The following is a 25,688-nucleotide window of genomic DNA, read 5'->3' as shown; positions in this document are numbered from 1 at the left end:
CATTTGACAGATGGCGGCCTTTGCATTGTTCAGCATAGCTGTCAACAAAAAAAAATCTGTGGTGACATTGCCCTGTATAAGCATTATCGAGAGAAGAGAAAAACCTTGGCGGACTATGCTGACTCAGTCTAGGGCCAGACCCAGGAATAGAAGGTCAGGAATCAGTATTATGTATGTTATTTATTATCCTCATGGGGTGGCAGGCAATGGCTTACACAGGAAGCTATTTATTATCTGTGAAAAAGAACCGTCAAGGGTCAAGGGTGTTTTATGGTCACATGTCTCCAAAATGGAACATCCTTTCTCCATGCAATGTAATTGTCACCCTGTGCTTAAATGATGTAAAGCAGTACTGCTGTTGTGGAGCCAATAATGCTTTGAATTGGGAGGGAGGTGTACTGTATGGCATTTTTTCATTTAGTTTACATTAGTTTAGAGATACAGGTGGAAACAGGCCCTTCGGCCCACCGAGTCCGCACCGACCAGCGATCCCCACACACTAACACTATCCTACACACGCTAGGGACAATTTTACATTTATGCCAAGCCAATTAACCTACGAACCCGTACGCTTTTGGAGTGCGGGAGGAATCCTTTCTGTTCTGGGCCTCCTCCATTGTCAGAGTGAGGCCCAGCGCAAATTGGAGGAACAGCACCTTTTATTTCGCTTTGGCACCTTACACCCCAGTGGTATGAACATTGACATCTCTAACTTCAAGTAGCCCATGGTTTCCCTCTCTCTCAATCCCCTCCCGTTTCCCAGTTCTCCTACCAGTCATACTGTCTCTGACTACATTTTATCTCTGTACTGACCACTCCCTAACAACCTCGACCCGAAGTGTCACCCATTCCTGGCCTCCAGAGATTTGGTCCATATCCCTCCAAACCTGTCCTAACCATGTACCTGTCTAACTGTTTTTAAACGTTGGGATAGTCCCAGCCTCAACTACCTCCTCCAGCAGCTTGTTCCATACACCCACCACCCTTTGTGTGAAAAAGTTACCCCTCAGATTCCTATTAAATCTTTTCCTCTTCACATTAAACCTATGTCCTCGATTCACCTACTCTGGCCCTGAAACTGTGCATCTACCCGATCTATTCCGCTTATGATTTTCTACACCTCTATAGGATCATGATACACGTCTAAAAGATCACCTTGTCGACTCTTGGTTTACATAAATACTCTGCCCCGCTCTGTAATAAAGTATATTTATGTCCACCTTTAAATAAGGAGACAAACACTGTAATATTTCCTATGAGGTTTCACTATAGCTCCATATACTTGAAGCATGGTCTTTCTCCTTTCTCTCAGCGGGTCAGACTCTGGAGAAAAGGAATAGGATATATTTTGGGTCGAGACCATTCTCCAGACCATCAAACTTTCTCAGTTCTGATCAAAGGTCTTTGTCCTAAAATGTTGATTGTGGTTCTATCACCACAAATGCTGAATGAACTGATTTTTTTCAGCATTTTATTCAATTTGTTGTCAAATTATGTTTTGTACTAGTGTCAATTTTCACTCTGATGTGATTCATGCATAATTCCATGCACAACGTGTGTAAGGTGTACAATTTATGTGTAATTTGTGTGTAATTTGCATGTGATTTTGCATGTAATTTGTGTGTGATCAGTGCGCAATTGGTGCATCATTTTTGCGTCATTTTCGTGTGACGTGCATAAGTTGTGCATAATTTGCGTGCTTGTGCAAAATTTGTGCGTGATTTATGTTGTGCATATTTTGTGTATGTGCTTGTCATGTAGCTGCATGTAAATTTTTCATTATACCTGTCAATAAACTCGACTTGCCTTGAGTTTTTTTGTCTTCATTTTAGACTCCCAAAATCTTTAACTTTTCTTTGTTATTTTCTGTTACTCCCTGCTTTTGTGATCAAATGCCTTTGCAATAAACAATAACATTGTTTTGCCTTTCCTGCTTACACCCATTCTGTGTTTATACATTTCCCCTAAACGCTTGGGTGAGCCTATGACTCCTGGCTTCACCCCATTCCGAGGAAACATCCTCTCAACATCCACTCTATTAACGATTCCCAAAACTTTTTAGTTTACAACATGGCAACCCCCTGTTCTATGGTTAGTACATAGAGCATTAGAATTATATCTCAAAATATTGTCCTAGTTTGCTACCATTGGGAAATCAGGAAAACAACCCATACAAATTAGCTGGAATAATTGAACAATTGTTGAACCCAGGTACAAATTAGCTGTAACTGAAGGCTGGGCAATTCACCATCAGCAATGGCAGCCTCGCCAACGGTCTGTCTGTCTTTTCGTCTTTTTTGTTATTTTTAGTGTGTTTTAAAAGGTATGTGTTAATGTTCTCTGGTTTGTTTTATGTGCGGGGGAAACGTTTTTCAATCTCTTACCTTGCCGGAGATGCGAATGTTTTCCGGATCGTATAACCGGTCGCTCTGTGGCCTAACACCATGGAGCCGTGGGCTTACCATCAGACCCTGCGATCCCTTGCCTGGGGTCGGTGCTCCTGTGGATTTCACCATCGAGGAGCTCGCAGTCTCGGGTAGAGGCTGATGTCGGGAAGCTCCAAAGTCGCAAGAGGTTCGACCAGTCCCGACCCGGGTTCTGATCGCCCTGTGCAGGGAGCTGAGATCCCACTAATGCGGGAGCTTGATCGTCCCGATGCGGAGGGCCAGACCGCTGGCTATGGGAACCAAGATCGTCCCGTCAACGGAAGGCTCGAGAGGCCCCGGACTGCGGGAGGACAAAGAAGGGAAGAGATTGACCCTTTTTTTACGCCTTCCATCACAGTGAGGAATGTGGAGGAGTCACTGTGGTGGATGTTTATGTTAAAACGTATTTTGTATGTTTTGTTGTTTTTTACAACAATGCACAACTACTACGGACTGACGCAAAACTGCATTTCGTTGTACTCATACTTGTATTTGTGCGATGACATTAAAGTTGAATTGAATTGAATTGAATTGAATTGAATATTGGTATGACTGTATGGTAAATCAAATTCCTCGTATGTTGCAAAACATATCTGGTTAATAAAGTATGATAAAGAATGCATTGCTGTGTTGCTACGCCAAAACTCTTGGAGAAACTCTAGTCCATCTTGTAACATTTGCATTCTGTTCCAGTTGAACACAATATTTAGAATAATTAAAATATAAAGAAATAATGATCAACATCAAGGAATGGTTACAAAAGGAACAGCCCTTCAGTTGCACCCTCCAATACCTAAGCTATTACTATTTGTTCGATTCATGGGAGGTCGGCTTGGAGAGGAGGATGCTCCTCAAACTGCGGAGCATCTTGGACAATACAGTTCACCCCCTCCATGACACACTGGTCAACTTGAGGAGTACCTTCAGCAACAGACTGGTTCCACCAAGATGCAGGACGGAACGCCACAGGAGATCCTTCTTCCCGGCAGCTGTCAAACTGTACAACTCCTCCCCCTTCTATCATGGGGCGGACTGTGACTGACTCCCCTCCCCAATCTTCCCTCCTAGGGTAAATAAAGTTCTATCATATCGTATTCAACTATACTCGGTTTCAATTCAATCCCAATATATTTTTCTATCCTTGTTGCCTTCTTAGGGTCTCATGCACTCTAAGGGCTTCCCGATTGCTAGCTGTAGAAGGTACCTTTTCTATCAATGAAGACATGTTCTAAAACCTTCAAAAGACAAGAAATGCCATTGTGCACTTTTATGTTTAGAAATTAGACCCACTATCGCCATTTTTACTGTAACTTAAGGGCCTGTCTCACTTAGCCGTCATTTGCACGCCATTTACGCGACCTGCTAGCGTGTGGGTAGCGCGTGGGTAGCGCAGGACGGGCCCACTCGACCCAAAACATCATCCATTCCTTCTCTCCAGAGATACTGCTGTTCACGCTGAGTTACTCCTGCATTGTGTGTCTATCTTCAAATGACGTCACGCGCTCCAGATGGCTGTGCAGACGCATGATGACGTGCGCGACCATCAGTCACTACTGGCCTATTGCATAAATGACGGCCAAGTCGGGCAGGCCCTTTATTCAAATAAAAAGTGTTTGGCAGGTCTTTCAATCACTTGTATCTGTTTCTTATTGAAGTGCAAGTAATTGGTAGATTGGATTGGGCATTTCCTGCTGTATTTCACTCTAACGCTAACCTGTTGTGTGTGTGTGTGTGTGTGTGTGTGTGTGTGTGTGTGTGTGTGTGTGTGTGTGTGTGTGTGTGTGTGTGTGTGTGTGTGTGTGTGTGTGTGTGTGTGTGTGTGTGTGTGTGTGCGTGTGTGTGCAATAAGGTATACAGGGCCAATTACAGGTAATTACTTATCAACCAAAAATAGATCAAAGGTCCTAGATTCACAAACTCCATGGTTAATTCTCAATTAAATTCTCAATTCTCAATAGATCTTAAAGGGAATGTATCCAGTGCGAATTAAGGTATTACTGCTTGGACAGTGCCTTTATACATCCTACTTCTCCCCCTTGTAATGTAATAATTGCATCACTATACTGTCTGGGAAACAGACACCCTTCAGGTCATGCATGTCTCAATCGATTGAGGCACAGTGTTGCAGCGGCACCCTGGCACAGCGTAGAGTTGCTGCCTTGCAGCCGGAGACCCGGGTTGCCTGACTGCGGGTGCTGTCCGTACGTACGTTCACTCTGTGACCGTGTGGGTTTTTGTCTGGGTGCTCCGGTTCCCCCCCACTCTCCAAAGACATACAGGTTTGTTGGTAAATTGACTTCTGTAAAATTGCAAATTCTCCCTAGTGTGTAGGATAGTGCTGGTCCACAGGGTGATTGCTGGTCGGCACGGACTCTGTGGGCCAAAGGGCCTGTGTCTACACTGTATCTCTAAAGTTTAAACTCGACAAAACATTGCAGCAAATCTAATGTCAAACACAGTATATGGGGTGCAGTTCAGTTTAGGTTAGTTTAGAGTAGGGGTGGGGAACCTTTTCATGCTGGAAGGCCGCATTAAGTTAGCTGTAATCTAACAAGGCCGCATCCAAGAAACTTCAATTAGATATAGTTCAAAATGTACATTATTTTGTTAAAATAGCCCTCGTGACTTACTAATGTTTTAATTGTGGGGAGGATTATTTTGTTGAATCTTCTTTTACTCGTTGGTATTTTAAATATGTTCATTTTAAGATTAAAATTAAAATAATGAAAGATGAACAAAAACATATTAATAATAATAAAAAGATTTGTTCTACAAAATTTGGATTCATTCAAACGGCCGCACTTAATGGCTTAGAGGGCCGCAGGTTCCCCACCCCTGGTTTAGAGATACAGCATGGAAACTGCCCTACGGCCCACCGAGACCACACTGGCCAGCGTTCCCCGCATATTAACATTACCCTACACACACCAGGGAAAATCCTTTCATTCATATAAAGCCAATCAACCTACAAACCTGTACGTCTTTGGAGTTTGGGAGGAAAAACTGAACATAGAAACATAGACATTAGGTGCAGGAGTAGGCCATTCGGCCCTTCGAGCCATTCAATATGATCATGGCTGATCATCCAACTCAGTATCCCGTACCTGCCTTCTCTCCATACCCCCTGATCCCCTTAGCCACAAGGGCCACATCTAACTCCCTCTTAAATATAGCCAATGAACTGGCCTCAACTACCCTCTGTGGCAGAGAGTTCCAGAGATTCACCACTCTCTGTGTGAAAAAAGTTCTTCTCATCATCTCGGTTTTAAAGGATTTCCCCCTTATCCTTAAGCTGTGACCCCTTGTCCTGGACTTCCCCAACATCGGGAACAATCTTCCTGCATCTAGCCTGTCCAAACCCCTTAAGAATTTTGTAAGTTTCTATAAGATCCCCTCTCAATCTTCTAAATTCTAGAGAGTATAAACCAAGTCTATCCAGTCTTTCTTCATAAGACAGTCCTGACATCCCATGAATCAGTCTGGTGAACCGTCTCTGCACCCCCTCTATGGCAAGAATATTTTTCCTCAGATTAGGAGACCAAAACTGTACACAATACTCCAGGTGTGGTCTCACCAAGACCCTGTACAACTGCAGTAGAACCTCCCTGCTCCTATACTCAAATCCTTTTGCAATGAAAGCTAACATACCATTTGCTTTCTTTACTGCCTGCTGCACCTGCATGCCTACCTTCAATGACTGGTGTACCATGACACCCAGGTCTCGCTGCATCTCCCCCTAATCTTGATGATCTTGATACCCCTGAAGATCTTGCAGAAAACCCACGCAGTCACGGGGAGAAGGTACAAACCCCGTACAGACAGCACACGTGGTCGGGATCGAACCCGGGTCTCCAGCGCTGCAAGCGCTGTGAGGCAGCAACTCTACCGCTGCGCCATCATGTCGCCTTCTTAAACAGGAGGGTCTCCATCTGGCATGTTGTGTGCTGTTGCCCCATGCCTGCCTTGGTGAGAACTCACGAATGGTGCCAATTTGCTTCCCGTAAGTTAAGCACCAAGGAGGGATGAGTACTTTTTGTGAGATTGTCGGCGCCTTTGTGGCCACTCTTTTGTGTACTTTGTATGCAAAAACAAAACATTTCACTGCACCCCTGTGTGTGAAGGTATCATCATCAAACAGGTCCTCCATGCTGATAAGTGATACTGTAGGAACAGAATTAGACCCATCAAGTCTACTCCACTATGGCTGATCTATCTCTTCCTCCAAAACTCATTCTCCTGCCTTCTCTCCATAACCCCTGACACCCGTACTAATGAAGAATCTATCTTTTTCTGCCTTAAAGATATCCATTGTCTTGGCTTCCACAGCCTTCTGTGGCAAAGAATTCCACACATTCACCACCCTCTGATTACAGAAATTCCTCCTCATCTCCTTCTGAAAGGAACGTCCTTCGATTCTGAGGCTATGACCTCGGGACTCTCCCACTAGTGGAGACATCCTCTCCACATCCATTCTATCCAGACAAAGACTAGTCGGCAAGTCCTTACCTGGGGGAGGTTGCTGGAGAAGATCCATGATGACAGAGTCAGCTCCTTTAGTGTAAACAACAATCTCATCGGTCAGAGGGTGCCTGACCACCACTGACATCCGCTTTCGAGTGGAATCAAAGCCCAGCGTGTGCAAGAGTTCAAAAGCCAACTTGCCCACATGGGGCAGCTCCACGGTCACCAGCTCCGGCAGTCTGCCAACCAGGGCGCAGTTGTAGGCCTTGGCGGCATAAACAAGGGCCGCCTCGTCTGGGCTCTCGGCCTCGTAACGCAACTCCCCTCCAGCGTCCTTCCCCTCGGCTATCGTGGTCTCTGCCCGGAAGCCGTTTTCATTCTTCTCCCTCTGCGGGGATCTGCCGGAATCTTCGCCCATCTTTGTGGAGGCAACGTCCGAGGAAGGAGAGACCAAGGTGCTGCTGGAGATTCTGTGCAGCGACTTGCTTGTGGACAGGCTGGAGGAGCTGCTGTTGTTCGAGCCCGAGGTCAGGCGACTGGGGGTAAACCGTTTGATGAAGTCTTCCAAGGACTTGACTGGAGACTTGAGCTCAAAGCGGACTCGAACCTTGTGCCTCGGCTGGTTCGGTGACGAAACCATTACAGTGTTACAAACCGTCAGTGCGATGAAAAAGTCGATGGTGTCAGATAGTTCAGGGGTGAGGTGGCTCAGTGGCTGTCCTCGTTGCCTCAACACCTCCAGACGGCTGGCACATTCATTCACCTTTTCCAACAGCTGGGGGTCTGGTGTGATGTCTTTCTCCTGAAGATAAAGAACATTGAGAATGGGAAGAGTCAGGCCAGCAAGGCTACAAGGACGAACATCTGGGCGGAGGGTGAAGAGGAGTTGATGCAGATGCAAGAGAGATTAGACCACTGGATAATAAGTGGGTAAATGGGGGTATTGGATGTGCTCTGAGAACTGGCATAGTTGCAATGGGCCAATTGAGTTTAGCTTAATGCCATGTGTACCGAGGTACAATGAAAAGTTTTTGTTGCGTGCTGAGCACTCAGTGGAAATACATGATTACAATCGAGCCATCCACAGTGTACAGATACATGATAAAGGGAATACTTGAATAATGTTTAATGCAAGATAAAGCCAATAAAGCTATTAAGAGAGAGTTAGATAGGGCTCTTAAAAATAGCAGAGTCAAGGGATATGGGGAGAAGGCAGGAACGGGGTATTGATTGGGGATGATCAGCCATGATCACATTGAATGGCAGTGCTGGCTCGAAGGCTGAATGGCCTACTCCTGCACCTGTTGTCTATTGTCTAAAGTCTGGTCAAAGATAGCTCCAACGAGGTAGATAGTAGTCCAGGACCATATATCCATAACACCAAATAACAATTACAGCACGGAAACAGGCCATCTCGGCCCTTCTAGTCCGTGCCGAACACTTACTCCTATCTACCTGCACTCAGACCATAACCCTCCATTCTTTTCCCGTCCATGTACCTATCCAATTTATTTTTAAATGATAAAAACAAACCTGCCTCCACCACTTCACCAGACCACTCTCTGGTTGTGGTAGGATGATTCAGTTGCCTGATAACAGCCGGGAAGAAACTCTCCCTGAATCTGGTGGTGTGCTTTCTGTGTCATAAGGGAAGACGATATACTGGAAATATTTCCACACCTTCCAAAACTAGGACGCACACTTGTACAATCACCATTAAAAAAATTTGTGCAAGTATTTATTTTACCACAGAGTGCTTGCAACGTGCAAGTCCATCCCTCAAAGAAATAGCGTGAATGGGAAATTGGACGGAGAGGAATGGAAGAGAATGTTGCAGAGTGCGAGTTTAGTTCTTCATTGTCACGTGTACCGAGGTACAGTGAAAAGCTTTTGTTTGCATCCCATCTTGTCAAAGAAAAGATGTCAAATACTGGAGTAACTCAGCGGGTCAGGCAGCATCCTTGGGGAACATGGATAGGTGACTTTTCGGGTCGGGACCTTATATCAGACTGGTTGCAGGGATAGGGGGAGCCATAGAAACATAGACAACAGGTACAGGATTCAAGAGAGAGTTAGATATAGCTCTTAGGACTAACAGAATCAAGGGATATGGGGAAGAAAGCAGGAACGGGGTTCTGATTCTATGTTTTTATGTTTCTAGAATATAGATGGAGGGTGAAGGAGGGTTAAGTGACCAATTCATTCATATTTGTCTGATTCTTGATAAATACTGGATAGGTTCCTTTTCCTGGAGTGTATTCTACCATTGACTTGTGTCATGGGATTTGCCATCATCCGAGGAAGGTTTTAATGTTGAAACTAAATGCTAGAGGAAATAGGTGCAGGAGTAGGCCATTCGGCCCTTCGAGCCAGCACTGCCATTCAAAATGATCATGGCTGATCATCCAAAATCAATACCCCGTTCTTGCTTTTTCCCCATATCCCTTGATTCCTTTAGCCCTAAGAGCTAAATCTTTTGAACTCTCTCTTGAAAACATCCAGTGAATTGGCCTCCAATGCCTTCTGTGGTACAGAATTCCACAGATCCACAACTCCCTGGGGGAAAAAGTTTTTCCCCATTTCAGTCCTAAATGGCCTACCCTTATTCTTAAGGCGCACCTTGGTACCCCTTGAGGCTGGGTGAGTGGGCAAATGTTTGGCAGATGCAGTATAATGTGGATAAATGTGAGGTTATCCATTTTGGTGGCAAAAATGGGAAAGCAGACTATTATCTATACGGTGGCCGATTGGGAAAGGGGGAGATGCAGCGAGACCTGGGTGTCATGGTACACCAGTCATTGAAGGTAGGCATGCAGGTGCAGCAGGCAGTAAAGAAAGCGAATGGTATGTAGGCTTTCATAGCAAATGGATTTGAGTATAGGAACAGGGAGGTTCTACTGCAGTTGTACAGGGTCTTGGTGAGACCACACCTGGAGTATTGCGTACAGTTTTGGTCTCCAAATCTGAGGAAGGACATTATTGCCATAGAGGGAGTGCAGAGAAGTTTTCACCAGACTGATTCCTGGGATGTCAGGACTGTCTTATGAAGAAAGACTGGATAGACTTGGTTTATACTCTCTAGAATTTAGGAGATTGAGAGGGGATCTTATAGAAACTTACAAAATTCTTAAGGGGTTGGGCAGGCTAGATGCAGGAAGATTGTTCCCGATGTTGGGGAAGTCCAGGACAAGGGGTCACAGCTTAAGGATAAGGGGGAAATCCTTTAAAACCGAGATGAGAATAACTTTTTTTCACACTGAGAGTGGTGAATCTCTGGAACTCTCTGCCACAGAGGGTAGTTGAGGCCAGTTCATTGGCTATATTTAAGAGGGAGTTAGATGTGGCCCTTGTGGCTAAGGGGATCAGAGGGTATGGAGAGAAGGCAGGTACGCGATACTGAGTTAGATAATCAGCCATGATCATATTGAATGGCGGTGCAGGCTCGAAGGGCCGAATGGCCTACTCCTGCACCTAATTTCTATGTTTCTATGTTTCTATGTTTCCCCTTGACCTGCGTGGGTTTTCTCCAGGATCTTCGGTTTCCTCCCACACTCCAAAGACGTACAGGTTTGTAGGGTTAATTGGCTTGGCATAAATGTAAACATTGTCCCTAGTGTGTGTGTAGGATAGCGTTAGTGTGCGGAGATCGCCGGCCGGTGCAGACTCGATGGGCCGAAGGGTCTGTTTCCCTCTAAAATAAACTGTACAAACAAAACTAAAACATCTGCCGGGTTGCGGCGTTTACTGACCATGGGGCTGCTGAAGGCAGTGTGCTTGGACAGGATGCTGGCCCTCTTCGCCTCTGCTCTACTGCCCGTCCGACGGTGGGACTTGGTGCTTTGGGTTCTGTGGCCAACCTTGGCACTCTGGTGGCTGGATGTGCTGTCGCATCTTGGTATTGTTTCCGATTTGGACATACATTCCTCATCCTCCGAGTCAAGGTCTTGGTACATTGCCAACCTCTTTGCTATTTGTGGGGGGGAAAAAAATCTTACGTTAGCTACATATAAAACTGAAATCAAACAGCTGGAAGGGCAAATATTCCTGGATTTAATTTTAAAAAACTGCATTTTAGTGCCCTAGTGAGACCACACCTGGAGTATTGTATGCTGTATTGCTCCCCTAATTTGAGGAAGGACATTCTTGCTATAGAAACATAGAAACATGGAAAATAGGTGCAGGAGTAGGCCATTCGGCCCTTCGAGCCTGCACTACCATTCAATATGATCATGGCTGATCATCCAACTCAGTATCCTGTACCTGCCTTCTCTCCATACCCCCTGATCCCTTTAGCCACAAGGGTCACATCTAACTCCCTCTTAAATATAGCCACTGTTTCTAGTTAATACATTTTGGAAGGAGATGCGGAGGAATCTCTTTAGTCAGAGGGTGGTGAATCTGTGGAGCTATTTGTCACGGAAGGCCGTGGAGGCCTAGTCAATGGATATTTTTAAGGCGGTGATTGGCAGATTCTTGATTAGTCAGGAGGTGTGGAGAGAAGCTAGGAGAATGGGGTTGAGACGGAAAGATAGATCAGCCATCATCGAATGGCGGAGTGGGCTTGATGGGCTGAATGGCCTGATATCTGCTCTAATAACTTATGAAAAACAATGGCATTTGGAGACCCCCACATGTTGATCCACATCGGGGAATGTGGGAAGAAATAAAATGGGATTAGTGTTGAACTTGGCAGTCAGCTCAGATTCATAGAAGCATAGAAAATAGGTGCAGGAGTAGGCCATTCAGCCCTTCAAGCCAGCACCCGCCATTCAATACCATCGCGGCTGCTCATCCACAATCAGTACTCCGTTGCTGCTTTCTCCCCATATCCTTTGATTCCGTCAGCCGTAAGAGCTATATCCCACTCTATATCAACCCAGTGTGCCGATGGCTTTGAGCGCACCCTGACCCTGCAGCTCGATGAACAGTGAGCATTGCTAATGACCACCAAATGGTCCGTGTTTGGCAAAGCAGTCATCCTGCAAATGGGAGAGAGCCACGGAAAAGTACAGCGGCGCAAGGCTTCATTCAGCCCCATTGCCCGAGGCAGCTCTTGGAAAGAGATTTACAGTCAGAAGCCAAACCCCATGCTTTTTCCACAAGGCCTTGCCAAGTGTATATCCAATTCCCTTTCCACTGGGTGCGCGACTGTGCCTCGGTGCCGGTCAACTTTCACCAACCTCCCAGGCAGCGTTCCAGATCATAATGACTTCAAAACGTTCCATTCGATTTCCACTTCAATATTTTGCCAATTGTCTCTAACCAAGTGGAGCCACCACCAAGCTTGCCAGTGGAACTAATTACCTCATCATTCCATGTAATTACAACAAAAATTTCAGATGTTGGAATTCCAAAATAAGAAGGCCTTCTATCCACTCAGTAGGCTGTGGAGGCCATCAATGGATATTTTTAAGGCAGAGATATATAGATTCTTGATTAGTACGGGTGTCAGGGGTTATGGGGAGAAGGGAGGCGAATGGGGTTCGGAGGGAGATATAGATCAGCCATGATTGAATGTTTAAGAAGGAACTGCACATGCTGGAAAATCGAAGGTACACAAAAATCTGACACACAAGGTCTGAAGAAGGGTTTCGGCCCGAAACGTTGCCTATTTCCTTCGCTCCATAGATGTTGCTGCACCCGCTGAGTTTCTCCAGCATTTTTGGGAGCCATGATTGAATGGCGGAGTAGACTTGATGGGCCGAAGGGCCTAATTCTGCACCGATCACATATGACCTTACGACCACTTGAGACCTACTTTTCTAACTGGAAACTAGATGGAACACAACCATCTGAATTTTTCGACTTCCCTTACTTACCTACTCTAAACTCCCCCCCATAAGAACGGTCAGAAGAAGGGTTCCGACCCGAAACGTCACCCGTTCCTTCTCTCCAGAGATGCTGCCTGTCCCGCTGAGTGACTCCAGCATTTTGTGTCTATCTTCGCTGGAAACACTTAACGGGTCAGGCAGCATCTGTGGAGAAAGAGAAACAGAGCTAATGTTTCAGACTGAAGCATCTTCTTCAGAACCCCAGAACTGCCAAATGGCCTTTGATACAAAATACAGGTCCTGTTTCTCCATTTCAGAATGCTGCCTGACCTACTGATTAATTCCAGCTCCTTTATGTTTTTCTTTCATTACAGATCAATTCTGGAGCTTTAGTATCTTGTCTCAGCGAGAGTACTTCATGGTAAAATATCCTCAACATGAAGATAGAGAATGATTACCATTCCTCCGCTCTTGAAATGAATATCCCTTTGGTTCCATCCTCCATTACCTGCCATGCTTAGCAGCCAAGCTGTTTCTACAAGTGATCCAAGAAAATAAAAACACTTCCCTTTTAAATGAGTGATGGGCAACGTTTGAAGATCCGAATAGGATTCTCCTGTTCCCAGTCCTGATGTGTCTGCTTGCATTCTTATTTTGATCTGTTGGACTCTGCCTCACCTCCAACGTTGAATACTTAAGAGCAAACCTAGTCTCACGAGTTTCTTTGCGTAATTAAAGTCTGCCGTCCCAAAATAACACTTCTAAACGGCCATGTGTACCCTCTTCAAGGTTTTGACAAAGAATCTTACAGTATGTCGTCCAGAATTGGACAAAATGTTCCTGCTGAGGCCAACCCTGTGGTTTATTAAGGTTTAAACTAACATTGGAGGAACAGCATCTCATATTTCTGTTGGTCAGCTTACAACCCAGTGGTATGAATGTTGATTTCTCTAATTTCAAGTAACCTGCACTCTTTCCCGCCCAAACCCCCCCCCCCCTCCCAACCCCCTAGTCATCCTACTAGTTCCACTGTTTGCAACCTTGTGTCCCTGTCATTAGGACATCTTCCCCAGTCAACAATGGGCCATTAGAGACTCCAGCCTTCCTGAGGTCATCTGTTGCCAGCCTTGTTTTGTTCTGGTCTTTTCTTGCCTCCAGTCACCAACCCCACCCCATCTATCTTTCTGTCTGAAGAAGAGTTCCGACTCAAACCGTCACCGCCTATTCCTTCTCTCCAGAAGGGTTTCGGCCCGAAACGTTGCCTATTTCCTTCGCTCCGTAGATGCTGCGGCACCCGCTGAGTTTCTCCAGCATTTTTGTGTACCTTCGATTTTCCAGCATCTGCAGTTCCTTCTTAAACAGTGCTGCCTGACCCACTGAGTTACTCCAGCATCCTCGGAATAAATCAGCATCTGCACTTCCTTTCTGCACCTTAGATTTTGTACTCATGGCCAAGAACGGAACTCACTATCAAAACATGGAGGGGACGGGGGGACCCAATTTTTTGGCGGCCACGCGTGCATGCGCACGCTCACACACACGCGTGAGGCTTTGGAGGCTCAATCCAGCGCTAAAAACGGCGATTTTAAAATCGGGGTCACAAAGACTTGGGGGGGGATGTCCCCCACCTCTCAAAACATGGGGGGGTACGTGTCCCCTCTGGCCCCCCCCGGGTTTTCCGCCCCTGCTCATGGCTGCTACTAAAACACTCACAGGACACATTAGGTGTTAATAACCTGCCCCGCCATTACTTAGCGAGCTTCCACTATATCTTTCCCACACTACTACATTCCGCGTAGATCCTTGTAGATCCTCACGGATGCAAGTCTTGGGAATTTATGGTGCTTTTGTTGACAACATTATTTCTCTTCATGCTTATCTCTGTCGCAGGAGACTTCAACCTTGCTGCTATTCTCTTCCCGATCTGGCTCCGCCAGGTCACAATGAACAGGTCAAAGCAATGGGAATGATGAAATGTAAGTCATTCTGGCTTGTACTGGACAAGAGAACGTATATCAAATTTATGAAATGCTGAAGAATCCAAGTTTCAAACATGATCATCTATTTCTGAATCTTGTCACGTTCAGGAAAATCTTTCCCTGCAGATAATGTACCGAAAACGGACCACCTGCCACTCGACAAGTAATTTCATAGACGTCTAATAATTTAACGTGAAAATATCCTTTACAAATTACACCAAATTAGAATCAAGATGATGAAAAAGTCTTCATTCAGGAGGTTATGGATGCTTGAAGCTCTCTTCCCCATGGGGGTCTTGTTGAGAATATATTCAAGAATGAGTCTGTTGAATTTTAGAAGGCTATGGGAATTGAAGATACAGTATTTTATAGCATAATAGGGGTGGCACGGTGGTGCAGCGGTAGAGTTGCTTCCTTACAGCGCCAGAGACCCGGGTCTACTGCAGTTGTACAGGGTCTTGGTGAGACCACACCTGGAGTATTGCGTACAGTTTTGGTCTCCAAATCTGAGGAAGGACATTATTGCCATAGAGGGAGTGCAGAGACGGATCACCAGACTGATTCCTGGGTTGACAGGACTGTCTTATGAAGAAAGACTGGATAGACTTGGTTTATACTCTCTAGAATTTAGGAGATTGAGAGGGGGATCTTATAGAAACTTACAAAATTCTTAAGGGGTTGGACAGGCTAGATGCAGGAAGATTGTTCCCGATGTTAGGGAAGTCCAGGACAAGGGGTCACAGCTTAAGGATAAGGGGGAAATCCTTTAAAAACCGAGATGAGAAGAACTTTTTTCACACAGAGAGTGGTGAATCTCTGGAACTCTCTGCTACAGAGAGTAGTTGAGGCCAGTTCATTGGCTATATTTAAGAGGGAGTTAGATGTGGCCCTTGTGGCTAAGGGGATCAGGGGGTATGGAGAGAAGGCAGGTACGGGATACTGAGTTGGATGATCAGCCATGATCATATTGAATGGCGGTGCAGGCTCGAAGGGCCGAATGGCCTACTCCTGCACCTAATTTCTATGTTTCTATGTTTGATCCAGGCTACGGGTGCTGTCTGTCCGGAGTTTGTACATTCTCCCCGTGACCTGCGTGGGTTTTCTCCAGGATCTCCGGTTTCCTCCCACACTCCAAAGACGTACAGGTTTGTGAGTTAATTGGCTTGGTATAATTGTAAATTGTCCCTAGTGTGTGTAGGGCAGTGCTCGTGTGCGGGGTCGCTGGTCGGCACGGACTGACTTGATGGTCCGAAGGGCCTGTTTCCACACGGTATCTCTAAACTAAACTAAATTTGCCTGGAATTGAAAGATGCAATAACTGGATAGGAAAACCACTATAGGGTGTTGTTATTAGCTATGACCAAACTGAATGGCTGAACAGATTCAAGGATTCATCCGGTCTGTTCCTGCTTCTATTTCTCAATTTCCTGCTGGCCTTTAAGATGCGATGACATTTTCGAGCTGCTCTTTCAGCAGGTTACATTGAAACTGAAGCTTGATTGTGCTTTGATCGCTGTGTTGATTTATTTTAGCATTTGGACTCAGCGTTGAAAATATGACCCAGTGGTCAACCAGGAAGTAATCTTCTGGTGGAAGTAATCCTAGTTTTAGTTTATTTTCGACATACCGATTGGAAATAGGCCCTTTGGCCCACTGAGTCCGCACCGATCAGAGATTCCCGCACAGTAACACCACGCTCCACACACTGGGACAATTTTACATTTATACCTCGCCAATTAATCTACAAACATTTACGTCTTTGGAGTGTGGGGGGAAACCGAAGATCTCCGAGAAAACCCATGCAGGTCACATGGAGAATGTACAGACTCCGTACAGACAGCAACTGTAGTCAGGATTGAACCCGGGTCCCTGGAGCTTTAAGGCTCTAGCACTATGCAACACTGCCGCCCTAGTCGTGTCGGGATTCTGTACACACTTTCCTTCACTGATGATGGGGGAAATACTCAATAAAACCCTCGATTCATGATATCAATAATGGTGATGGCAATTTAGAGTTGTGGTAGAGTTGCTGCCTTACATTGCCAGAGACCCGGGTTCGATCCTGGCTACGGGTGCTTGTCAATACAGAGTTTGTATGTTCTCCCCGTGACCTGTGTGGGTTTTCTCCGAGAACAACGGTTTCCTCCCACACTCCAAAGATGTGCAGGTTTGTAGGTTAATTGGCTTGGTATGAATGTAAAAGTCATCTCTAGTTTGTGTAGGGTAGTGTTAATGTGCGGCGATCACTGTTCGGCGTGGACTCGGTGGGCCGAAGGGCCTGTTTCCGCGCTGCATCTCTAAACTAAACTAAGCTGAACAATGAGTTTTATAGTGTAAAGGGCCTGTCCCACTGGGACGTTATTTGTGCGTCAATTACGCGGCATCATTTACGCATCACGACACACGACGCAACATCATTTACATGTCACGCGCGCGTCGTGAGGTGCACGTGGTGGCACTACGCGCACATGGCCCGTGGTGAGACGTGGTGGTACTACGCGCACATGGTGCGTGGTGAGACGTGGTGGTACTATGCGCACATGGTGCGTGGTGAGACGTGGTGGCATTACACGCACATGGTGCGTGGTGAGACGTGGTGGCATTACACGCACATGGTGCATAGTGAGACGTGGTGGCATTACACGCACATGGTGCGTGGTGAGACGTGGTGGCACTACGCGCACATGGTGCGTGGTGAGACGTGGTGGTACTATGCGCACATGGTGCGTGGTGAGACGTGGTGGCATTACACGCACATGGTGCGTGGTGAGACGTGGTGGCATTACACGCACATGGTGCGTGGTGAGACGTGGTGGCATTACACGCACATGGTGCGTGGTGAGACGTGGTGGCATTACACGCACATGGTGCGTGGTGAGACGTGGTCGCACTATACGTGCGTGGTGAGACGTGGTGGCATTACACGCACATGGTGCGTGGTGAGACGTGGTGGCACTATACGCACATGGCGCGTGGTGAGACGTGGTGGCATTACGCGCACATGGCCCGTGCTGAGACGTGGTGGCACTACGCGCACATGGCGCGTGGTGAGACGTAGGCCGCGCGCTGCGCCCCAGGATTTTGGGATTCACTAAATCTTCGTGTGCCACCTGCGTGGAGCGTAAATGACGCCAAAGTGGAACAGGCCCTTAACTCACCTGGATGAACATCTTAACTCAGCAGCTGTGAGGAATTAGAACTAGCTGGTGTGCTGCTCTAAGAAACCGTAACCTGAATACAATAAATTATGGAAAAGGGAAGTTCAATGTAATCGATCCAAATCAAGACAAATTGACAAATACAACAATACAAAAATACAAGTCGACTAATTTGTTGCCTGACCTGACCCGCTGAGTTGCTCCAGCACCTTGTGTCTATCTTTGGTACCTATCAGAGAACCCTTTCATTGAGGTAATCTGTTGCTGGATATGATTGTTTAAGAGGGAACTGCAGATGCTGGAGAATCGAAGGTTACACAAAAAAGCTGGAGAAACTCAGCGGGTGCAGCAGCATCTATGCAACGAAGGAAATATGCAACGTTTCGGGTCGAATTTTTCTTGACTGGATATGGTTCCTTGGATTTTTTCTTGCTTCCCCCCCCCCCCCCCCCCCCCCCCCCCCCGCTCCCCTCCCCTCCCCTCAATCAGTCTAAAGAAGGGTCCCGACCCGAAATGTCACCTATCCATTTTCTCCAGAGATGCTGCCTGATCCGTTAAGTTACTCCAGCACTTTATGTCTACCTCGAAGATTAATTAGTTGCCTATGTAGTTCGTTAGCAATTATTTCCACTCCCGAATGACAGGAGAGTCAGAATAGACGGCCGATGTCTGGTTTTGAAAGTGCAACGATGTCTCAACGTTCTTGCAACAGTTTGAACTGTGAGTGGCATCAGCCAAATGTGATCCCGTCTATAATGGATAGCCATTCAGAGGACACACAAACAGAAAGCAGGTGGGAACTGTGGCTTTAATTATAGATCCCTCTTACTCACTTAGTGACACTGTTGTTATTTACAGCTAATGCCAAACAGAGCAGGAAGCAAAGACTGGACCCTCGATCTTAGTTGACTTTAGTGTAGTTCAGACATACAGCACGGAAACAGGCCCTCTCGCCCACCTAGTCCGCGCCGACCAGCGATCTCCGTACGCTAGCACTATCCTACACATGGGGGACAATTTACAATCTTTATCGAAGCCAATTAATCTACAAACCTACAAACCTGTCTGAAGAAGGGTTTCGGCCCGAAACGTTGCCTATTTCCTTCGCTCCATCTGCTGCCTCACCCGCTGAGTTTCTCCAGCATTTTTGTCAACCTACAAACCTGTACGTCTTTGGAGTGTGGGAGGAAACCGGAGCGCCTGTGGCAAACCCACGCACTCACAAAGAGAATGTACAAACTGCGCACAGATAGCACCCGTCGTCAAGATCGAACCTGGGTCTCTGGCGCTGTAAAGCAGCAACTCTACTGCTACGCCACTGTGCAGACCAAGTAATAGAGAGGAGGAATATAGACCCTTCTATTACTCTGCACAGTTTGTAGAGTCCGTGTGTAGAGGAAAATACAAGGACAGGATATTCTCCACGTTACAATATATGCATGTAGACAATATATATATATATATATGTTTGTGGGTGTGTATGTGACTATGTATGTATGTATATATTGTATTGTACTTGTACTGTATGTATTGTATTGTATGTTGTATTGTACATTGTAGTGTACGTATATATTGTATTATAAGCTCACAAGTTCACAAGCTAGTACAATTAGGCCATTTGGCCCATCGAGTCTACTCCGCCATTCAATCATGATCTCAACCTCCTAATCCCATTTTCCTGCCTTCTCCCCATAACCGTTGACATCTGTTCTAATCACGAATTTGACTAACTCTGCCTTGGCCTCCGCAGCACTCTGTGGCAATGAGTTCCATAGAAGAACTAAGATTAACTACCCTCTGAATCACATCCTTTCTAAAAGAGCGCCTTATAATTCTGAGGCTATGACCTCTGGTCCCAGACTCTCCCACCAGTGGAAACATCCTTTCCACATCCGCTCCCCTTGCCTTTCATTGTTCTGTAAGTTTCAATGAGATCCCCCCTTCAACCTTCTAAACTCCAGCGAATAGAGGCCCAGTGCTGTCAAAAGCTCATCATATGCTAACCCACTCATTCCTCAAATCATTCTCGTAAACCATCTCTGGACCCTCTCCAGAGCCAGCACATCCTTCCTCAGATAAGGGGCCCAAATTTGCCCACAGTACTCCAAATGCAGCCTTTGCACCTCCAATTTCTGGATTCTCACCCCTTTAGAATATAGTCTATGCCTTATAGAGTCTCATCATTACATCCCTTTTTGTATACAAGTGTTATGATTGTGTTTATAGTTTGTTTGGTTGTTTGGTTGTTTGTCTTTTTGTACAAAAGTCCGCGAGCATTGCCACTTTCATTTCACTGCACATCTCGTATGTGTATGTGACAAATAAACTTGGCTTGACTTGACTTGACTCTTGACATAAATGCTAGCAGTGAATTTGCCTTCCTTACTACCGATTGTACTTATACAATATATACATTGCAATATATTATATATATATATATATATATATATATATATATATACATTTATATATATCTGAGTAAAGACATTCTTGCCCCTAATCTGAGGAAAGACATTCTTGCCATAGAGAGAGTACAGAGAAGGTTCACCAGACTGATTCCTGGGATGTCAGGACTTTCATATGAAGAAAGACTGGAGCTGATCATGGACTTTAGGAGGGCACATCATCCGAGGACGTACACTCCATTGAGTATAAATGGGGATCCTGTGGATAGGGTGAACTGTTTTAAATATCTGGGAGTCCACATCTCTGAGGATATGACATGGTCATCACACGCCTCAGCACTGGTGAGTAAGGCAAGGCAGCGCCTTTACCACCTCAGGCAATTGAGGAAATTCAGAGTGTCTCCGAGGATCCTCCAGTGCTTCTACGCAGCGGCGGTGGAAAGCATCTTGTCCGGGAACATTACCATCTGGTACGGGAATTGCTCTGCCAAGGACAAGAAGGCTCTGCAGAGAGTAGTGCGTTCGGCCGAACGCACTATGGGAACTTCACTCACCCCCCTGCAGGAACTATACAACAGGAGGTGCAACTCCAGAGCAAACAAAATCATGAGAGACCTCTTCCACCCCTGCAACGGACTGTTCCAGCCGCTACGGTCAGGCAAACGCCTCCGTTGCCATTCAGTGAGAACGGAGAGGTTGAGAAGGAGTTTCTTCCCAGAGGCAATTTGGACTGTAAACGCCTTTCTCACCAAGGACTAACTGTACAGAACGTTTTTTCCTTCTATTATTTATTATGTAAAATAATATGTGTGTTATGATTGTGTTTATAATTTGTTTGGTTGTTTTGTTGTTCCGCGAGCATTGCCACTTTCATTTCACTGCACATCTCGTATGTGTATGTGACAAATAACTTGACTTGACTTGACTTGACTTGGATAGACTCGGCTTGTACTCACTAGAATTTAGAAGATTGAGGGGGGATCTTATAGAAACGTACAAAATTATTAAGGGGTTGGACAGGCTAGATGCAGGAAGATTATTCCCGATGTTGTGGAAGTCCAGAACAAGGGGTCATAGTTTAAGGATAAGAGGGAAGTCTTTTAGGACCGAGATGAGAAAATCATTTTTTACACAGAGAGTGGTGAATCTCTGGAATTCTCTGCCACAGAAGGTAGTTGAGGCCAGTTCATTGGCTATATTTAAGAGGGAGTTGGAAGTGGCTCTTGTGGCTAAAGGGAGAGAAGGCAGATACATGATACTGAGTTGGATGATCAGCCATGATCATATTGAATGGCGGTGCAGGTTCGAAGGGCCGAATGGCATACTCCTGCACCTGTTTTCAATGTTTCCATATATATATATTGTTATACAAGGACTGATTCCTTTACGTTTCATCTTGCCCAGACAGATTACTGTTGATGCCTGACTTACCATTGGCATCGTGCGAGTACTCGACTCCTGCCACTGTGCATCGTCGGAACACCATCTTATTTTCCGTCAGTGTTCCAGTTTTGTCAGAGAATATATACTGTATTTGCCCCAGATCCTCCGTGATGTTCAGCGCCCGGCACTGCAGATGGGAGTCCGTTTCCTCGTCGTACAGGTCGACGTCTTGATGGATGAAAAATACTTGGCAAATCTTGATAATCTCAATGGAAACGTACAGTGAAATTGGAATCAGCACCTGTGTGCGTGAAGAAAATACGATGTCACAAAGATGACAAAGGCGGCGGTACTTGAAATATCACCTGCCAAGTGCAGACGCGTCCCGACTTACGCAACAGGCGACTTGCGTATGCTCGCAATTAGGTCAATAACTCCCTGTACTCTCGTCCTCAGTACAACCAGTTAGAAATTGCCACAGCACTGTACGATCACTCAAGTTTACAGCGGAAACAAAGCCGGCAATCGTGGCGTAGCTTACCCAGGTTTACAAGAATGATCCCAGGAATGAGTAGGTTAACCTATGATGAGCGTTTGTCAGCACTGGGCCTGTACTCGCTGGAGTTTAGAAGAATGAGGGGGGGGGAACCTCATTGAAACATACGGAATAGTGAAAGGCTTGGATAGAGTGGATGTGGAGAGGGTGTTTCCACCACTGGGAGTGTCTAGGACTAGAGGTCATGGAATGAGAATTAAAGGACGTTCTTTTAGGAAGGAGATGGGGAGATATTTCTTTAGTCAGAGGGTGGTGAATCTGTGGAATTCATTGCCACAGAAGGCTGTGGAGGCTGTCAATTGATATTTTTAAGGCATAGATATATTCTTGAACAGTACGGGATACAGTAGATAACTGTAATTAGTGGTGTTATGGGGAGAAGGCAGGAGAATGGAGTTAGGAGGAAGGGATAGATCAGCCATGGTTGAACGGCGTAGTAGACTTGATGGGCCGAATGGCCTAATTCTGCTCCTAATCACTTATGAACGTATTTCATCTGAATTACCTGAAGTACTATTATCATCGTAAAGAACAAATATAATCCAGACAATGCAGGGGATAAGGACGTGCCATCTGCACTGAGGACATCAAATACTGGCCGCTGATCTCCGTATCCGGCCACCCACAGACCATGACCTGTGTATTGTAAGGAAGAATATGACGTTAAGAAGCACATCCAACAAGGGCAGTCATGGTGGCGCAGCGGTAGAGTTGCTGCCTTATAGCGAATGCAGCGCCACAGACCCGAGTTCGATCCCGACTACGGGTGATGTCTGTACGGAGTTTGTACGTTCCCACCGTGACCTGCGTGGGTTTACTCCGAGATCTTCGGTTTCCTCCCACACTCCAAAGACGTACAGGTATGTAGGTTAATTGGCTTGGTAAATGTAAAGATTGGCTCTAGTGTGTATAGGATAGTGTTAATGTGCGGGGATCGCTGGTCGGCATGGACCCGGTGGGCTGAAGGGCCTGTTTCCGTGCTGTATCTCTAAAACCAAACTGAGTTTAACCTGTCAGGCATAGTATTCTGGCTGGTGGAGATCACAGATCTGAGAATTGCTGTTGCAGGAGCTTGGGCCCTCTCAGGGCAGCAGTGTGAAACTATACGAGACCGTTTGCAATTCTGGGTTTACACGGGACCCTGACAGGGGTTTACAACATTACAGGCATTGCTATTTAGCAATGCCACGTTACATCATTTTCCAAGGGAAACCACCGGAGTCTGGATTCTCGTCTGACCACCCCCCATCACAAATTGTGCTCAGTGTGAATGAGCTATTGCCCACCTCAGCAGCAATGTATTGACGCAAGTTTTGGTCCAATGCCCACTGTGGGATTATAGAGTCATGCAGCCGAGAAACATGCTCTGCATCTCAACTCATCTCTGCCAAGCAAGATGCCCATCAAATCTAGTGCCAGTTTCCTATATTTGTCCCATTTTCTCCAAATCTTTCCCATTCATGTATCTGTACAGATGTCAATAGACAATAGGTGCAGGAGTAGGCCATTCGGCCCTTTGAGCTAGCACTGCCATTCAATGTGATCATAGAAACATAGAAATTAGGTGCAGGAGTAGGCCATTCGACCCTTCGAGCCTGCACCGCCATTCAATATGATCATGGCTGATCATCCAACTCAGTATCCCGTACCTGCCTTCTCTCCATACCCCCTGATCCCCTTAGCCACAAGGGCCACATCTAACTCCCTCTTAAATATAGCCAATGAACTGACCTCAACTACCCTCTGTGGCAGAGAGTTCCAGAGATTCAGCACTCTCTGTATGAAAAAAGTTCTTCTCATCTCGGTTTTAAAGGATTTCCCCTTTATCCTTAAGCTGTGAACCCTTGTCCTGGACTTCCCCAACATCGGGAACAATCTTCCTGCATCTAGCCTGTCCAACCCCTTAAGAATTTTGTAAGTTTCTATAAGATCCCCTCTCAATCTCCTAAGTTCTAGAGAGTATTAACCAAGTCTATCCAGATTCTTTTTCATAAGACAGTCCTGACATCCCAGGAATCAGTCTGGTGAACCGTCTCTGCACTCCCTCTATGGCAATAATGTCCTGACCTCAGATTTGGAGACCAAAACTGTACGCAATACTCAGGTGTGGTCTCACCAAGCCCTGTACAACTGCAGTAGAACCTCCCTGCTCCATATACTCAAATCCTTTTGCAATGAAAGCTAACATACCATTCGCTTTCTTTACTGCCTGCTGCACCTGCATGCCTACCTTCAATGACTGGTGTACCATGACACCCAGGTCTCGCTAGGCCATTCCCCCTTTCCCAATCGGCCACCATTTAGATCATGGCTGATCAATGCAATCATGGCTGTCTTTTAAGTTTAAGAGGTACCTTGTTCACTCACAGGATAGTCCGTATCTGGAATGAGCTGCCAAAGGAAGCTATAGATGCAGATACAATTATAACTTGAAAAGACATTTGGACGGGGCCTTGACCCAAAACATCACCTATTCCTTATCTCCAGAGATGCTATCTAACCCGCTGAGTTACTCCAGCTTTTTGTGTCTATCATTTGAACGGACATATGGATAAGAAAGGTTTAGTGGGCTACGGGGCCAGATAAGGGAATGGGATTCACCCAGTATGCAATCTTGGTTGGCATGGGCAATGTGGGCTGAAGGGCCTGTTTCTGTGCTGTGTCTCTAAATGACTCTAAATGTTGTTTTGTACCGCCCTCAACTGCATCCTCTGGCAAATTGTTTCATAAAACCACCACCACCTCTATGTAAAACAAAAAACCCACAGGTTCCTATTAAACTGTTCCCATCTCACCCTTAAACTTGTGCCCTCTTGAGTCTTGATTCCCCAACTTTGGGAGAGAGAGTGTCCGCATTCACCAGATGTATGCCACTCATGATTTTATACACCTCCATTAGATCACCCCCAGTCTCATATGCTCCAGAGAATAAAATGACATGACATCATTGATGGTGTAATAATTGGTCACTGTGCAGTTAGACAACAGCCTTTGTGGTGATCATATTTTAGGAAAGGATATATGGTCTACCCATCCCCTCTTTCTTCTGAGTCAAGAGACAATAGGTGCAGGAGTAGGCCATTCGGCCCTTCGAGCCAACACCACCATTCAATGTGATCACGGCTGATCATCCCCAATCAGTACCCCGTTCCTGCCTTCTCCCCATATCCCCTGGCTCGGCTATCTTTAAGAGCCCTATCTAGCTCTCTCTTGAAAGTATTCAGAGAACCGGCATCCGCCGCCCTCTGAGGCAGAGAATTCCACAGACTCACCACTCTCTGTGAGAAAAAGTGTTTCCTCGTCTCCGTTCTAAATGGCTTTCCCCTTATTCTTAAACTGTGGCCCCTGGTTCTGGACTCCCCCAACACCGGGAACATGTTTCCTGCCTCTAGCGTGTCCAAACCCTTAACAATCATATGTTTCAATAAGATCCCCTCTCATCCTTCTAAACTCCAGAGTGTACGAGCCCAGCTGCTCCATTCTCCAGTCAGGATTCCAGCGCAAGTACTTGCTCGGGTAAGACGTATGAAAATATGAAAATACGTTTGC

At 46.0% G+C, this 25,688-nt stretch overlaps 1 protein-coding gene across 5 annotated transcripts in view; it reads right to left on the bottom strand.

The window, feature by feature from the left end:
* The window catches only part of atp10a (ATPase phospholipid transporting 10A), a 448,633-nt gene that overhangs the window by 104,011 nt on the left and 318,934 nt on the right, over nucleotides 1-25,688 (bottom strand). For all 5 annotated transcript variants that reach the window (XM_055636515.1, XM_055636513.1, XM_055636517.1 and 2 more), the window contains 4 exons: nucleotides 22,645-22,775; nucleotides 21,632-21,884; nucleotides 10,637-10,854; nucleotides 6,933-7,689 (listed from right to left, as the gene is read on the bottom strand). In XM_055636515.1, the coding sequence (XP_055492490.1) occupies nucleotides 6,933-7,689; nucleotides 10,637-10,854; nucleotides 21,632-21,884; nucleotides 22,645-22,775 (1,359 nt within the window). The remainder of the gene's footprint in view (nucleotides 1-6,932; nucleotides 7,690-10,636; nucleotides 10,855-21,631; nucleotides 21,885-22,644; nucleotides 22,776-25,688) is intronic.

Source organism: Leucoraja erinacea, chromosome 6, assembly GCF_028641065.1.
Source record: "Leucoraja erinacea ecotype New England chromosome 6, Leri_hhj_1, whole genome shotgun sequence".
Taxonomy (NCBI): domain Eukaryota; kingdom Metazoa; phylum Chordata; class Chondrichthyes; order Rajiformes; family Rajidae; genus Leucoraja; species Leucoraja erinaceus.
The sequence above is the reverse complement of the archived record's forward strand: the minus strand, read 5'-3'. Positions and strand labels throughout refer to the sequence as shown.